Source organism: Prosopis cineraria, unplaced genomic scaffold (assembly GCF_029017545.1).
Source record: "Prosopis cineraria cultivar Desert tree isolate PC_DT_omini unplaced genomic scaffold, ASM2901754v1 PC2216, whole genome shotgun sequence".
NCBI classification, from domain to species: domain Eukaryota; kingdom Viridiplantae; phylum Streptophyta; class Magnoliopsida; order Fabales; family Fabaceae; genus Prosopis; species Prosopis cineraria.
This window is the reverse complement of record NW_026557541.1, coordinates 1-18,506: the sequence shown is the minus strand read 5'-3', so window position 1 is coordinate 18,506 and position 18,506 is coordinate 1. Positions and strand designations below refer to the sequence as shown.

At 34.5% G+C, this 18,506-nt stretch overlaps 1 protein-coding gene across 1 annotated transcript; it reads left to right on the top strand.

Moving 5' to 3' along the window:
* The first annotated feature begins 6,040 nt into the window (after positions 1-6,040).
* LOC129301575 (phosphoglucomutase, cytoplasmic-like) lies at positions 6,041-15,647 on the top strand. Its single transcript, XM_054940134.1, is given in 20 exon segments — positions 6,041-6,059; positions 6,161-6,250; positions 7,515-7,596; positions 8,271-8,326; positions 9,069-9,182; positions 9,315-9,377; positions 10,728-10,847; positions 10,986-11,086; positions 11,661-11,720; positions 11,825-11,924; positions 12,022-12,181; positions 12,261-12,354; positions 13,367-13,430; positions 13,514-13,529; positions 13,532-13,594; positions 13,702-13,877; positions 13,958-14,034; positions 14,726-14,858; positions 15,169-15,287; positions 15,390-15,647. Coding segments are annotated over 19 exon segments (1,749 nt in total). The 5' UTR covers positions 6,041-6,059; positions 6,161-6,169; the 3' UTR covers positions 15,460-15,647.
* Positions 15,648-18,506: the final 2,859 nt, after the last annotated feature.

Here is an 18,506-nt window from a genome sequence, read left to right as displayed (position 1 = left end):
TTAACAAATAACATTAATAAAATAACAAGTGCATAGTTCATGAATTAAAAAACACACTGTTATATTATAATATGAAAGTAAATAAAAGATTGGTTTACTACTTATATTTTTTATATATATAATTAAAGGGCTTGGTAGCCTCTTTTTAGGTGGCCAAGGGGTATGGGATCAAACCCTCTCTTAGCCACCTAAACCAAATATTTCTTGAATAAAAATATTGTTGGCATTGGAATTTAGGTGGTCGGCACCAACTACCCTACTAGTGGCAGCAGAGGCTCTAGTGACCTTGCTACCAGTAAGGTTTTTGGCGACGGTCCAATGGTAGTGACAATGGGAAGGTGACTTTTTTTTTTTAACTTTTAGGGATAATTTAGTCTTTTGATCTCACAAATTAATATCAGTCAAGAACTAAGAGATTGTAATTTTGAAGTCCAATTATCCTTGACTGATATTAATTTGCTCTCGAGGTTGGTTGCTATTTTTCCATATTAATACACTGACACCCAGACGAACACGAAAAGTTGCAGAGGAATATTGAAGCCTCTCCGATTCTTTTGTAGTTTCTCGTCTCCGTCACATTAATTACTCAGGCGACCAGGAAAAGTTGAAGAGATTATAGAACAAGGCGATGAGGAGGCTACAATTAAGAAGGGAGAAAATGAATGAGTCATAAGGCTGCAGAATTAAAATAGGTTTTAAAAGGTATATAAAAAAAATTTGGGTGCTTTGCAGATGAAAAGTTTTTGTGTACACCCTTCTCTTCCCAGCTATTAGATATAAACACATGGTGAGGATCTCCCCACTTTTCAGTCACCTTACCCATTCACTGTGCCAAATCTGTTTCTCCCCTTTCTCATCATGTGCCGCGTCTGATCCATAATCTCCAACTTCATATGTTTTCATTGAATGATCATTTCCGTGATTTGATTTTTGAGGTCTAACCTTTGATGGATTTGAATCTCTTTCTCCCTGAATTTCCTGTTTTAGGTTTGAATTACTAGATTATATTGAGAAATGAGACCTTATCAATTTGATCTATATCCGATCATTTTGATTTGATTGATAGCTGACTGCTTGTATATTATCTTAAAAAATTTAAGAATGCTGCATTTTTGGTACAACTTTTACTCAAATATACAAAGTTAAATAGAGCAGTTAAAAAGAGTAATCAATTTTAGAGCTTGCATGGAATCAGTGATCAGTCCAATTCATATTGAAGAACTGGACGATTGTGTTAGGCATACATATATCAATCTCAATCTCAATGTCAATATATTAAATAAATATGTAAGGAACTACGTTGTTTATAAATTATAAACAAGGGTTGGTTTGCATTGAGCTTGTTGCTCATGGTTAATGAATATTGTGCTTTCATTTTCTTCTCATTATTCCTTTCTCTTCAACATGCTTAACAATAATTTTATTATAGAAAAACTACTAAAACATGCAGTTCACAACGTATGTAGTTCACAACGTGCAGAGAAGGGGATCATAAAAAAAACATGAGTGAGTTTGAAGGTCCAGCAACATCTCTAGCATTACCCCTGCCTCTTCCCCTAGCCAGAAAGATCACAGTGAGTGTGGCTGCGACTGGCAATGGAAGCCTCTTCCAGTATCACCTCATGGTGGTCCTCACCTTGATCTGCAGTCATCCTGGCCTCTAGACGCTCCCCTGGAGCCGCGGGCACGACTATAAGCAGATCCACCTCTTTCTATTGGAGCAATGGGGAGAACGTAAGAATAGTACCACCGGCACAACAAAGAATAGTACTGGTGCAGATAAGTCTATACCCATATAAGGTAAATCTGTACCCATATAAGAAAGGTCCATATCCATATAAGATGTAACGTAAAAAACAAGGACCGGTATGGATGAAATAGTATGGGTATGGAGAATATCGGTATGGGTATAGCGAGCTGAAGTATTGGTATAGAGGAAATAGTATGGGTGTAGAGAGCTGAGGATAGGTATAGAGGAATTAGTATGGGTATAGAGAGCTTTATAAGCAAGATTAGTACCCGTATAGAGAAAAAGATCTTCCAAGAATGGATAAGTTTTAGTGTTCCGAAACAATTATAAATGACGGATTAAAACCACCTGAAATACTTTCAAAGAACAAAGGTTTGTAACGAAATAAGTTTTAAAAAGATTCTGGGCAAAGTCGAACACTTCTCCCTTAGAAAATACAAGGAATCAAGGCTTTAGAATTTAATACATTTCATATCAATATCAGTATAACCAAAGTAATATGGGTGTAAGGACTTGAAAGAACTAGGAATCAGAGTTTAATGCGTAAGAGTCTAGTTACCTCTTGATTTCCTTAAATGCCATTAAATTTTTCTACTAAACAAAATTTTCTTTATTTTGTAATCATTAAAATCAGGGTTTAATAAGTGGTACTAGTGTTAGGATACTACCTGATACAATTGATAATTTGAGGCACCTTCGTCATCTTGATGCCTCAAAACATAATCATTGAAAGCTTGCTAGAATCAATCACAAATCTACGAGGGTTGGAACAATTAAGCGAAAAATTGCTTGAAGTTTTCTCTTATGATTATAGATATGAAGAACTCAAGTCTTCGACACCTTGAGTTGGATATAAAAAGGAAAATAAACTCTATGCCAGCACAATTTGGAAGATTGACAATTCTTGAAACTTTATTTGCATTTCTTGTGGCCAAAGAGGAGGGACAGTAAATTGAGGAGCTTAAAGATATGAATTACCTTTTGATCGGGGAGCCATTTGCATCACCAATCTTGAAAATGTTACAAATAATAAAGAAGCTGCTGCAGCCAAAGTTAGATCAGAAAGCATATTTGGACAAGTTATTGTTAGAATGGAAGGTTACATCTCACCAAGCAGCACCAGAAGTCTTGGGAGGTTTGTGGCCCAATAATCTGATCAAGAAGCTAACTATATTAGGTTATAGCGGTGCCACATTCCCAGATTGGCTCCTAAGTCAATCATCTTGCATGCTAGCTACAAAGCATTTACTTACATAACTGCTTCGAATGCACTGCTCTCCCGTTTCTTGGCCAACTTTCAATTCAATTCTCTTCACTTTCATAACATGCCTGATTTGGACACTATAGAATGAAAACTTTGCAGGTTATAGCATGTCTTTTCCTTCTTTACTGTAACTAAAATTCAACAATACGCCAAACCTTCTAGTCTGGGAAGATTTGAAAAATGGTAACATGCCTAAACTTCTCCATCTTCAATTAGAGAATTGTCCAATCTTAAAGTTCCTTCCTTTCCTCCAAAGTCTCCCTTCTCTTTTGAAACTTTGGACATGAGTCGTTGTCTAGAAGTTCAATTCTCGCCAAATGGAGAAGTACCAGAATCCTTGAATTCCTTAATTGTTAGAGAGTGTGACGTCTTACATCGTGATAGGAGCAAAATACTTTCTATATCCCCTATGTTGAAGTTTATGGTCAAATTCTTTAAGGACATCTGCCTTCCAATTGAATGCTATTTTATGTTTGAAGCTATAGCTGCATAGATGAATGGAAGGGGTAGAGCTGCAGGTATGATGATTACAGTTAAACTTGCAAATTAATTAATTGGATACACAATTCTTGAGCCATGGAGTGTTACAACCATTTAGTAACTTGATTTGTAAGAGATAACATTGTTATCGTCTTGATGTAGCTATAGATGGATCCAAGCGAGTCTATTTGCGCCTCTAGAAGTTTTAGTTTGATGGTGAGAGTATCTTAGTTTCTCACCCATCAAGTTTCGAGTTAGATACGGTACTCTGTTGAACCATAAACTGGGGAACCTTAAGTGATTCTATTTGTAATTTGTAGGCTTGAAGCGGATATAGATCATACTGATTGTTGGTGGTGCATTGTTATTTTGCACACTATATCCACAGCATTTTTAATCTTTTGACAGATAGTTTTTCCTTGTGTACATCCGTAGCTGTGGAAGATTGCATTTAAAATTTGAAATTCTGCATTTGAAAATATTGGAGACAATTACTAAAATATTATGATAATTGCATGACAATTATTATTATTATTATTATTATTATTATCTGAAATTTGACAATATCTAAGTTCAATAAATAATTACCTGAAGAAATGTCCACACTCCACACTGAAGTTAGGGATCGGTTACAGTCTCTGTAACAAAGGGGCCGATATTTCCTTTTGAACTTGTTCTAAAAATATGACACAATGTGACTTGGCCCATATTTACTAGATTGTATGTGCAAATCTCAACTATCACTGTGAGTATCTTATTAGTAGGGGGAAAAAAATCTAGAATACAATGACAAAAGCTTATGGCCACTGCAGATACATTTGTTGAAAGAAAAACAAGGTACCCCGTGTACTGAGAAACTAAACATGGATAAACAACACCACAAAAATGCAACCCTTATAGGTGATAAAACACTGCAACTGTAATGACTTTTATTCATAAGATCACCAAAGCTTCCTCAGTATCCCCTCCTGACTTAAAATTGATGATACAATTTCTTGGAAATCATAACCTCTTGGCCACTGAATATACACGGGTAACTCTCTGATGTAATTTATAGTGCCTAGCAACTTCTACCACGTTCAACTTTTTCTCAATTACTTCAGCACAGTACATGGTTCTTCTTCCAAAATTTCCTTGACTGCAAGAACAGGCTTTGAAGATTTGTGGCTTCTAGCAGATGAGACGCATAACCCTTCAACATCAGTATTTTTTGCCCTTGACATTGCCTCATTTGGATTGAATCCTAGCCCTATAACAATCAGCATCAAAGTCAATCACACAGCCCTCTCACAAGACAATTAACTTGAACAAAATGGCATAAAATAAATGGTTTGCTTGATCTAAAAAAAGGAAAGCATGTAATATGCATGTTTTATAGCCTTTTCTAAGTTCAAATCTCTAATGTAATTTTGCTTCTTTCAGTGCTTGATGTACAGTTTTGATAGTTAATGGAATGTCACCTTTCACTCCAAAAAAACAGAGAGGAGGAAAGCATGTAACATGCATGTTTTATTATTGCATGGCAATGGCAAGTTTGGCCGTCTTCATGTGCGTTTGTTTTTTTTGAAGAGGAAATTATTCAAAATAAAAATCTTATAATAATTGATAACTTCATAAAGGATGTGATTCATATGAAGGAAAAGAGAGGGAGATCATGTGAATATTATATCATCATCGAGTAACAGAGAGATGCTTGGGAATAAACTTTTGAAGGTTGGAATGTCACCAAACGAGAAAAGAAGAGCCACCAGCCACGTGGAAGTCCCTGCGTTGCACGTCCAAAGTCGCATCAGTTAAGAGCATACGCTAGCACCGTAGAGGTACTTTGATAATATTTGTTTTGAAAGTAACATTATAAGGATTTTTTTTTTTTTAATATTCTATATACCAAGCATGACATAAAGTAGATACGCAGTGTCACCCTGTCATTTTGACATCTTAAAGAAGTGGGTTCGTTAAAAAGAATTTTTATCTTTACACATATACTATCAAGCAATATAATATATATATATATATTTTTTACTTTTCCTTCTTCATTTCCTCCATATTTGACAATATTAAAGAATAAATTTTTAACATAAATAAATTCAGTAGCTTTAGCTTGTTAATATAAAAATGCCATGTCAGGTATAATAAATTCAAGCACGTGTTCTGCCAAATGACAAAATCCAAATTTGAGACTGGAAATGGCAGCAAAACTTGAGACGAGAAAAAAGCTAAGCCTCATTTAAAGAATATCAAAACATCTTCAATATTTCAGCACTAATAAAAAAAAATTATTCATATACAATTATTTTTTTAACCCCTCCCTTTTCCTTCATTAAAACCCTTTCCCTTCCCTCAGACCAAATGCTTTTAAGGTGAAATTATTTTCACAAATAATTTAAAATATCGGGCTCCTCTAGAATAATTTAAAAACAAAGATGCACCTTAATCTTGTAATTAATTATATAACCACTTCATCCAGACAAGAACATTGTACTAATATTTTTTCACAAAGCTCACTCTGTCTCCGCTCTCCAAGCTCACTGAAGTTACCGAAGGCTCTCGTACATCCCTCTTCTCGTTTGCTTCGCTCTCTGCACCTTTCTCCTTCTCTCACTCTCTGATTTTTCTCGCTAGATTTGTTTCTCTGTAATTGAGTATCTCAAATTCGCGTTGTTCAGGAGGTAGATATGGTGGTCTTCAAGGCTTCGCGAATAGAAACCACGCCTTTCGACGGCCAGAAGCCTGGAACTTCTGGTCTCCGTAAGAAGGTCTGGTTTTTGTCTTTTTCATTTGTTATCTCACGCTTTCTCCTGTGCTGTGTCTTATCCATAATCTCCAACTTCATCTGTTTTCATTGAATGATCATTTGTCTGATCATTTCCGTGATTTGATTTTTGAATTTTCAGCCTTCAATGGATTTGAATCTCTTTTTCTCTGAATTTTCTGTTTTGAGGTTTGAGTTATAGATCCTATCGAGAAACGCTACCTTCTCAATTTGATCTGTATCCGATCATATTGATTTGATTGATAGCTGACTGCTTGTACGATATCTTGAAAAATTTAACTGATATGACTCCTGATAAAGGAAGGATTTAGATTGGAATCTACTATGTGATAAGAATGCTGCATTTTTGCCAAAACTTTTATTCGGATATACAGAGTTAAATAGATCAGTTAAAGAGAGCAATCAATTTTAGTGCTTGCATGGAATCAGTGATCAGTCCAATTTATATTGAACAACTGGATGATTGTGTTAGGCATCCATCTATCAATATCAATATATTAGATAAAATGCATGAAGAACCAAATTATATATAAATTATAAACAACACTAGTTGACTCATTACATGCGATGCACAGAGCCCACATCTAGTGATGTTATAGAAGCATGGCGTCTATTAACATATCACAGGAGGTGTTATCTTATGATAGCCGAAACACTGTCATCTTCTATGGTAATTAACTTGATAACAAATTTCATGGTCTACATGAACTGTTATCTTTATTCTGAAAGAATTTTCCCCTTTTTTAATGCATTTTCTATGCAAACCAACTAAATGGATAAAAAAAATGTGGCAAAGTTGCATTCCTAGTCATGCAGCTTCAATTGTATGTATAATGTATTGGAATCAGTTCTATTGAATATGAAGATCGCATGTGATGGTAAGATTGTAGTTCTATCTATATTTGTTTTGCAGGCTTTTTTTTTTTTTTTTTTATAACTGTAAGATTAGAATGTTTAATCTGTCTGTTCTATGCTATCTGGGCTAACTTCATAATCATGCCTGGGGTCTTTTGCTTATGTGGATGTGCTGTATATTCCTTTTCCAAAGTTACAAATTCAATGTCATGAATTTATGGTGAACAAGATTAATTACTATGATTTGCATTGATTGCTTGGGACTGCAGACAGGATAATTAGAGTTTAACTGAATTTTGTTGTTGCAGAATCACTTTTACATGAGAAGTTGTGTATGTTCTGTTGCTTTTTCCATTTTCTATCTAATATATAGATTGGACGGATCATTTCAGGTGAAGGTATTCATTCAGCCAAATTACCTGCACAATTTTGTCCAGTCAACATTCAATGCTTTGACCTCAGAAAAAGTTAGAGGTTCGTTTTTATCTATTTTATCCTTTTGGGTTTTCTTGGTGAGTATCCTAAATAGGTTTTCAACTTTACAATGTTTCGAAGCTTGGGAATGCTTCTTGACTGGTTGACCCATCTTATGTTAGGCCTGTGTTGAATAGTCCTGCTATTGGAACCATGTGCCAGAATTCACTACAGAAATGAGTTTTCCCCCCTCTTTTCTCTGCTTTTTTTAATGCACCAAAGTGGTTTGAAGAATTAGTTTGTCTATCTAGAAGGAAATTTAGCTCAGTTCACCAAGATTAATATGTTGTATGAATCAAAATGTCATCATGACCTTACATCTGTAATAGTGATTGTCCGTACTTGTCACATCTGGAGGACTGCAACAAATATAGTTTGAAATTTTGATTTTATGTGCTTCCTCTTTTCTGTTTAGCTGGGCTTCCTTTACATGGCAATGGATATTTTGTTTAAATGGACTGCATTATTGGCACAGTGCTTGTGATCAGGATTAATGCTCTACCTTGTAAAGAAATAAAGAAGAGAATTTTAATTTCTTTTTCTTATTGTTGATATAGATTTGTGGAATTACATATATTTCATTTTAAAGACTGTTTTTCTTTTCACTTGTCTCCTTTTCATGGAGTATGCTGCATGTGGTGGACTATAATAAACTATAACCATTATGTATACAGGTGCTACACTTGTTGTGTCAGGGGATGGTCGCTATTTTTCAAAGGAAGCAATTCAGGTACGTTTCAACAGCTGACTTTTTTCTGAATGTACTCAACCTCCATGAACTGGGTGGGATTAACTTCTTGGTGGCTACAGTATTTTGATTTATCAATAAGGAAGCTAATACCTAACACATCAATGCCATAGCTTGGTACTTGGAAATTCTTTTGTTGGTTTTTTCTTAGTGGCATGGTGGTTTTTTAAATCTCAATTTGTTGCTGACTTTGGCTTAGGATTGGATATGGATAGCATTTTATAGTACTGTGCAGGCTAAGCTGTCAATTACACTATTCCATCCCCTTATCACAGTTTGCACTTAGTTTAAGTTCTTGGTCTTGAAATTTATTGTTTCTTTTAATTTATATTGGGGAAGAAATGAGGTCAAGAAAATGAGGTGATAGAGATACAGAGCCTAATATACTTTATATCACTTCTAGGATTTCAACCTGTGAAAGGCAATACCTTACCTTGGCTTTTCTAGCACCACTAGATTGGAGATTGTTGTTTCCAGGTCTGAACTTCATGTAGGTTATGCAGTGATATTTAATGGTAGGTCAGAAATGGATTTTCTATTCAGGAGAATGTAGTTCTGTCCTGTTTGGATTTTATTCTGAGTATATGGTTCTGCCTCTGCATCATTACTCTTATTGTAATCTAATGGGAAACGGTACATGCCATGGTTCTCTCTATGCATAGAATATATCTTCAGAATGTCAATATCATGAAATACATATTTAAAGGTTTTATTTAATTTGCAGATTATTACCAAAATGGCAGCAGCAAATGGAGTAAGACGTGTTTGGATTGGTCAAAACGGATTGCTTTCAACTCCTGCTGTATCTGCTGTTATACGTGAAAGAGTGGGGGTTGATGTGAGTTATTGTTCTGCAATTTGCTGTGATTATCCTTCAAACTGTCAAATCATTGCTTTTATTGTCAACGGTACAAATGATCTTTCTTTTGGGTCAATGGAAACGATGGATCTGATTCTATTTTTACACCAGGGATCCAGAGCAACAGGTGCATTTATACTGACTGCAAGTCATAATCCTGGTGGACCTCATGAGGTGGGTACTCCCATATTTACTTTTAGTCAATTATGAAGCTGTGAAGTTTTTATTACTGATTATGATGATATCTGGTTTGGTGGTCCAGTGTGGGGAGCTTTCTTATCAGTGTAGTGGTTGTTCGATCTCTTAATTTTCATTTTTAGGTTGCAACCTATTGATTTCAGGAATCATTTGTGTTGCTATGAATATGTATAGGACAATAGGATATTTTAAATGATCCTTCAGGGGCTAATTTATATTTGTCTTAATTTTTTGTCCACTAGATCCTGTTACTATTGGTTGGATAGTGTTTTCTTTCAGATGAGTTAATCATTAACGTTTGATGAAATTACATGGTAAAAGTTTCATAACATGATAAATGATAAAACTAACACCTATTACTCACACGTTAAAGTTCTACTTTGACTTTTCAAAGTGGAAAATGGATGTACTTGCTGAGATGATTCAGAACAAAGGGACTACTCTGAAAATTGATGAAGAACATATTCACAAATTGAGTTTGATTCAGAACATCTAAATGTTTTATTCTGCTTGTCTCTGTTTTTTTTTTTCCTGAATGAACTGCCATTCTTGTCCTTGACAGATATTGTTGCCATGATTAATTCTTGGAAATTTTTAAAAATACATTTGTTCAGCATGACGTAGGGCTAAATTGATGACAATAAATTTATTGGTCAAGGCTAAATTGATGGCAGTAAATTTTGTATTAAATTAATGTCATTGAAATCTTTCAAGGACCTATTATCCAATATTATAGTTTAGCTTTCAATTTTTGTTTGTATTTATTTATCTTTCTGCACTTTCCATTTAAAGCTTAGGGGAAATAAAAATAATGTTCTTCAAATTAAGTAAAAATAAAATAATGTTTTGAGATCATGCACAAGAAACATTGTTATATGACTATTCCTAATTCTCCTGGTCTGCATCTCTCTTCTTTGTGAATTCTTTTCATTGAAGAAAAGAGATAATCTGTAACTTTAAAGTTGACAACAAAACTCCTATGGCTCCCTCCCTCCTCCCTCTTTTTCTGCCAGAAATGTCCCACAGTGCCACTTAGGCCTGGGTCTTTCTAGGTATGCAATTATATGGCAGGCAATGAGTACATAAAAAGTATAGTTATAAGTTCGAACTGCTTGCAGGTACCAACAATGCAGGAGTGTGAGTCCTATACTGGCTGTGTGTGTGAGACATGGAACTTTCTTTTATAGTGGAGGCTCCTCTGTTTTGTCATATTAGCTTTTAATGATTTGTCTTCATAACATTGTAGTTGCAAGAAAGATTTCCTTGTTAAAGATAACATGAAGTCTGAATGATTGTTGCTGCAATTGCCTGGTTTCCACAATGCAGGATTTTGGGATTAAATATAACATGGAAAATGGCGGACCAGCTCCTGAGGGAATTACTAACCAGATCTATGAGAACACAACAACAATTAAGGAGTACTTCATTGCTGAAGATCTGCCTGATGTAATACTTTCCAGTTTGGCCTGGCTTTAATTATTCCCCTTCTTTTGTCCTCTTTATTTCCCTTTCTGTTTTTTATCAATACTGTTATGTGTTTCCTCTCCCAAAACCTTGTTTCTAATTCACCTTTTGTTTGTTCAGGTGGATATAACCACAATAGGTGTAACAAACTTTACAGGCCCTGAAGGACCATTTGATGTTGATGTTTTTGATTCAGCAAGTGATTATGTAAAGTTGATGAAGTAAGATTTCTTTACTGGATTAACAATATCTGCATTTGGCATTAATAAGGTAGACTTTCATGGCCGTGGTTTTATTATGTACTACAGTATGTCATGTCAAAATGAGGCCTAACCTGGAAAAACTGTTCAATTTAAAAGATAAAATTTCTGGAGAATTAGTTCACATTAATGTTTGATTTTAATGTGGATAAAACTTATACATTTAAGCTTATAGGCTTAAGGTCATTTTTTCCAATCAAATTAGAACAGGTGGATTTTTAATTTAAAAAGAAGTTAAAAAGTGTTAATAACAAGAGCTGATCACATGGTGAGTGATGCATAAAAATGATCTATTGGCCTTGAATTGATTGGTGAATAGTATCTTAAATATATAAGCTAAGTATCTTAGTTTTTTTTTTCCCTTTCAATAAGTCTCTTGCACTTTTCGTTTATGGAATGTCACATTGTTGGAGTCATTAATGGGTCAGTTGTTCTTACAAGTTATTATCTTGATGAGACACTAAGACTTCTAAACCTTACTTGTCTGGTATTTGTTTAGTGGTTCAATCCTTTATCTTTATCTTTCAATTTCCAGGTCAATCTTTGATTTTGAGTCTATTGGGAAACTGTTGTCTTCGCCGAAATTCACATTCTGGTATTTTTTTTTTTTTTTACTATTGTTAGTTTAACCTGTTATTTCAAATGTTGTTTTCTATTCCTCCACCTGAATATCTTGAGCCTTTTCCTACTTTCGTGAAGTTATGATGCACTGCATGGAGTTGCTGGAGCTTATGCAAAGCGCATATTTGTGGAAGAACTTGGGGCACAAGAATGCTCTTTACTTAACTGTACACCAAAGGTTCTTTTTTCTTGCTCCTTTTCCAAGAATCACCTGTAACTCTGGCAATGGTGGTGATGATTTACTTTTTATTAGTGGATGGCTTCCTTGAGTGCAGGAAGACTTTGGCGGAGGGCACCCAGACCCCAATTTGACCTATGCAAAGGAGTTGGTTGCTCGCATGGGATTGAGCAAATCAGTACCTCAAGATGAGCCACCTGAATTTGGTGCAGCTGCTGATGGTGATGCAGATCGTAACATGATACTTGGGAAAAGGTATTAAAGCGCATGGTTAATACAAATTTGAATCTTATCGATCTGTAAGCTTTCAATTTAAACATATATCTTTTTCTTAGGTTTTTGTCACTCCATCTGATTCTGTAGCCATAATTGCTGCAAATGCTGTTGAAGCTATACCCTATTTTTCTAGTGGCTTGAAGGGAGTTGCCAGGTATTTGTCATATTTTGAAGCCAATATTTGTTGGTTCACGTGTGCATGTGCAAGCAAACATGCTTATGCACATTTGTTCATGTCATGTGACAGTGGCAAGCCTAAACTTTTATTTGACGTTTTTCTTGGCGGACCATGATGAACAAACAATTTTTAATGCAGGATGGTAGTTCAGCATGGTTGCATGGAAAGTCATTGCTTCAAATAGAAACATGCAATGATCCCTGTTGTATATAACTTTTGTTTGTTATGTGTTTCGTTCATTTTCATGGACCTTGTGGTCCATCACTCTATTGGCAATTGATTTACAATACTAAGGTGGTATGGATTTCTCAATCCCATGTTGAATGGTATGGGATGCTTTCACTTGACTGCTCATCGAAGTGTTTGTGGTTAGCATAATGTGCACATATATAACTTTGATTGGTTTAATCTTTTGGTACATTTGGTAATCTTTTCTGATTAGAGAACTTTGCTGCGGAGGTAAATTAATGTGAACGGACAAATGTTACGATCTTTTGTGTAGTGGTGATAGAATATGTCAATCTATTTTAAGGGAAAGATATCAAACTTGAGGACTTGCTTACCACAATATTATGCAAAATGAGTCATTAACCACAGGTGCAATTAATTATCTAATGGACAAGACTTCGGTATAGTTCATTAGGTTTCCCTGTCAGCCTCTCCATTGAAAGTTATAACATGTGTACACCATCGCTGTATTAGAGACCCTCAAAAAAGTTTCTGCGCATGCCACAATTCTAATGAAATATCTGATAACACTATTGAGACCCAAGTCTTTCTGTTTTTTGTGTATAAACAAGTCTAATTCTTTAATTAGTTACATTTGAGATTTATGAATTTTTGAAGATAAATAATATCCTCGTCTACCAGTCTCTTGAAACTGTCCTTTGTTTGATATTATTTTCACCTTTGATATTAGCAATTGGCAATTTATACTAATATGTGAAACAATCACCTATGTAAAGTTTAAACTCGTATGTATTTGTAGGAGTATGCCAACCTCTGCTGCCCTGGATGTTGTAGCCAAACATTTGAACCTGAAATTTTTTGAGGTAAGTATACTGCTGAATGTTTGGAAATTAGTATATGCTTACTGGTTGCTTTTAGGCGGCTGTAATTCTTTCATCAAATCCAGGTCCCAACTGGTTGGAAGTTTTTGGTAACTTAATGGATGCTGGATTATGTTCAATTTGTGGTGAAGAAAGCTTTGGAACTGGTGAGCATTTGTTGTTGCATTAGGGACAATGTATCAATACTTTTAGTAATCTCAAACCTAGTTAAGTTATATCTCATGATTATTGTCTACTATGTGTTTGTGAATAGGTTCGGACCATATTCGTGAGAAAGATGGAATATGGGCAGTTCTGGCCTGGTTATCTATTCTTGCATATAAAAATAGGGATAAGCTTGGTGGAGACAAACTTGTGACAGTTGAAGACATAGTTGTTCAGCATTGGGCTACTTATGGGCGTCATTTCTATACTCGATATGACTATGAAGTATGCTATAATTGCACTTTTTACGTCGTATAATCCACCTCAAAAATAGCTTAACCTGATCAAAATTTTGTTTGTTGAAGAACGTGGATGCAGGTGCAGCAAAGGAACTGATGGCATATTTAGTCAAACTGCAGTCATCACTTTCTGAAGTCAATCAGTTAGTGAACTTTTTTACTTCAATATAATTTTTGTTGAGATTGTGTTCAGGTTCTTAATTGTATTTTCCCTTTTATTTAAAAGCTTTTCCCACCCTGTCTTGACATGATATGACATTTCTAAATTATAGGTGTCTGAAAATTTGTGTCTACTTTGTTTGAATGATATATATACTTTCTATGTTGCCTTTGTCCTTCTGAAATTCTGATCTTTATCATAGTTCAAATATGTTTTCAGTGAGCTTGCAGTTTCTTATATGAAATAACTTCGATCTGTCAGAGGTATCAATTTTTTTTGCTGTGTTATTCAAATGGAATGTCTAAGTGAGACGCAGTTAAATGGACGGATGAGTGGGAGTTTAACACACACCACATATATATATATACTTGAAGTTTTCTCTCCCATGTCTGAGGCTTCTTCAATATATTCACCTCCTGTATTACATGACTCACTAATTCCCCTTGCAATCTCTCATTCCCCAATATCCTTATTCTGCATTTTCTGAAAGATTTTTCGGGTTTTGTTTTTTTGGTAAAGGAGAGGGGCGGTTGTTTGGTAACTCTTTTTCCATGCATAAAATCGGAAATATGAATATGTAATCGTTAAATATACCTGACGATGTATTTCATAATCATTGTAGGGTAGAGTCATGCTCTGATGCCTATAACTAAATTTTTATGCTGTCCTTCTAGGATTATCAAGGGAGTAAGATCAGATGTGTCAAATGTCGTCCATGCTGATGAATTTGAATACAAAGATCCTGTGGATGGTTCCATTTCATCACACCAGGGCATCCGTTATTTGTTTGAGGACGGATCACGATTGGTTAGTCTACTTCTGCCATATTTCTTGCTATTAGTTAGAGAAGGAGCTTGTTTAGATTAACTTGAATCAAATCATTCATGAAAAAGTAAGCCCGTGTAATGCATGTTTTCATGTATTATATTATAATCTCATATACTCTTCATTCCAGTTTGCAAGCACTTAATTGGAGAAAGTTAACTTAGGTTAGGGTGGTTGTTTCCTTGGATTCAAATGGTTGGTTGAAATTGGACAAGATGTCTTTGAAGTTAAAACTAGACTGCATGTTTCTTTCAAGGGTCTAATTTTTCTTCGCCTATATGTCCTTTTCCAGATTTTCCGTCTCTCTGGAACTGGTTCAGAAGGAGCGACAATTCGTCTGTACATTGAGCAATACGAGAAGGATCCATCGAAAACCGGGAGACTTTCGCAAGAAGCGCTTGCTCCTCTTGTAAGATGTCTCTAAACCCTGCTATCTAAATGAAAATAAATATGATATCATTGCCAGCCTAGAACTCCTTTTTGACTGAATTCAATTTTACCAATTAATGCAGTGGAGGTTGCATTGAAACTTTCAAAGATGCAAGAATTCACTGGTCGATCTGCTCCAACAGTCATTACATAAATGCAAACGTACACCTTGGTTGATTCATTTGCCCAAAAAACAGAGAGCCTCGGTTGAACCTTATTTTTGAGGCATGTCTTCTCTTGTTTATTTATCCATATCTTTCTGAAATTCAATCCAACAATCTTGTGAACAGCGTACCTGAGTATGGTTAAGTATTTTGCATAAAGGCACACGAGTTGAAAACATTCTACTTAGTTAAATTTGACGTCGTTCCGTATAAGTTGAAGCTTTAGCTGATGCATGTTCTGAATTAGTCGTGTTGCTCAGTATTATATTTTGTTTGATGAAAGTAACGGCCATGTTTAAACTTTGAAGTCATATTTTCAAGCTGTCATGAGCACAAGTCAAAAGAAAAAAAAAAAATCTATCTCAAACGACTATCCAAGGGCTCCACAGCATGGTATTTCAGTTAGAGGTCCTTTCTGTGCATCAACCTTTCAATAAAAACGCTTATGTTATGAGTAAACGTTTAAAAGGAGAGTTCACATTGAAAGATTAGCGTATTAGATGGGTGAGTCGTTCACATTTGTAAATTCTATTCCATTTGTAATCGTTCACATTTGTAAATTCTATTCCATTTGTGAAGCTCTCCAATAGACTCGTGGCATATTCACATGTACATGTCAAATTTAATTTTTCAATCTAAATCTACTTATTCAAACATTATCTAAAGGTATTGAATTAGATTTACTCTTTTTTATGGGAATATGAATTTGAGTTAATTTTGATTTCTGATTGATTAATTTAAACTTTTTTTAAACTAAAATGGTCTATAGAAGCGTCATTTTCAATGAAAACTTCATTTATAATTCAGCGGTTTCAGTTATGAAACTAATAATAAGAAAAAAAAATTGTAAATTTATTTTTAATAATACCAGTAATTAAATAACCAACAAAATGTTTTTTATTTAGAATCATCTATATATAAAATAGGAAGATTAACTTGATTATTATGCATTTACGGTGTATTCTCATTTAATTATGACTTTTTTGGGTATTTTTTATTTTTATACTTTTAAAGGTTTCAAATTTTTCTTACAATCACCGAGCAGGATGAGGTTTGTGAATAAATCTGTGGTTATATCAATAATGAAATGTTCTGAACTTATATTAAAAACACAATTTTTATACTTGCTCTTCTATATTTTAATATATTGATGTCTAATTAACCAAGGATATGCATTTTTTTTATTTTATGTAACTCATCAAACCCTATTAACCAACACTTTTTTTGGGTAAATCTATTAAATAAATTTTGTTAAAGCAATGTAACTGACATCATATGAATAAAGCATGGTATAACTTTTATTCTTGAACTTTTTTCAATTATCAATCTAGTTTCTAAATTTTGATTTTAAACAACCCGAAGTCAAGAAATCAATATATAATAGTGGCGCACCAGGCTCAAGGAAATTCATTGCTATATCTAGTTAGGGTTCATAACCCTAGAGAACATAATACAAAGACGTTATACACAAGGAAACAATACAAAGAATAATCTATAAATAGACACAAGCTTTTACTGAAACTATAACAAGCCTAATAGATGATTGGGCCTATCTCATTTTTGGGCCTTCCTTGTATTGTCTCAACTCTCCCTTTTAAACTTGTGATGGGCAAAGCTACAAGCCCAAGTTTCTCATGAAGGTCTAGAATTTCAAATGAGATAGAGCTTTGGTGAAAAACATTTGCAACTTGCTCAGATGATAGGACACATTTGACTAAGATAGCATGGAAGTACTGTGTCTAAAATAATGACACATCTAGCTCAATATTTTTAGATCTGGCATAAAGCACAGGATTTGAAGCTAATGCTTTTGCACTAAGATTGTCACACCACGCCATTGGAGGAGTTCTCAAATGAAGTCAAAGTTCTTGAATAAAAGCTTGAATCCAGCAAGTTTAGTCACCAAGTTGCCAATGCCTGATACTCAAACTCAACACTGGAGCGAGCAACAACTTGTTATTTTTGGTTTACCATAAAATCAGTGATTCACTAAGAAAAACACAGTATCCACCCTATAGATCTTCTATCATTTAGACAAACCGCCTAATTAGCATCAGAGAAACCTTGTAAAGCCAAGTGAGTACATGGTTTGACATGCAAAGCCAAATCTATCGTTCCTTTCAGATAGCATAGAACTCATTTCAATGCTTGCCAATGAATTTCTATGGATGAACTCATAATTGACCAAGTTTATTTATAGAAACATGATATCAGGTCATGTATTGATTAAATACTACAATGCCCCAATTATCTTCTTGTACATTATTGGATTTTTGAGTGGTTTAGGATTTTTGAGTAGTTTACCTTCATTTTTTAGAGTATTGGTGAGTTACCACCATAGGAGTAGGTACAAGAGCTGAATTTTCCATTCCACTTCTTTTGATTATATATATTTGAAAGATATTTTTCTTGCTTTAGATATAATCCAGTCTCATCTCTGTATGCTTAACGCTTAAGAAATGATATAAGACTCCTAGATCTTTCAAGGCAAAAAGATTGTTCAGTTCTTTAATAAAACATCTCCATATATAAGTAAGTTGCAATTTCCAATAACAATTATGTCATCTACATATACTAGAACAAACATTACCAGTTTTCCTTGTCTCTAGAAAAATAAAGTTATGTTAGCCTTTAAGTGTAGAAAACCCTAGCCTATTAAAGTATAGCTTAATAGTTTGAACCAAACTCTAGGAGCCTGTCTCAGTCAAAATAGAGCCTTACTCAATAGATAGACATGATTAGGATATTTTCCGTTAATAAAACCTTCAGGTTGTCTTATTTAAACAAATCTTTCTTGTAGAAATCCATTCAAGAAGGCATTATTAATGTTTAATTGCCTTATCTGCCACCCAAATGTTACAGCAATGGTTAGAACAAATCTCATAGTAGCAGCCTTCAAAATAGAACTAAATGTTTCTTCAAAATCAATGCTCGGATGTTGTTAAAATCCTTGGCAACCAATCATGCTTTCCTAGCTTTAAGAGATCCATCCACATTAAGTTTAGTTTTGAAACCCCATTTACAATCTACTAGGTTT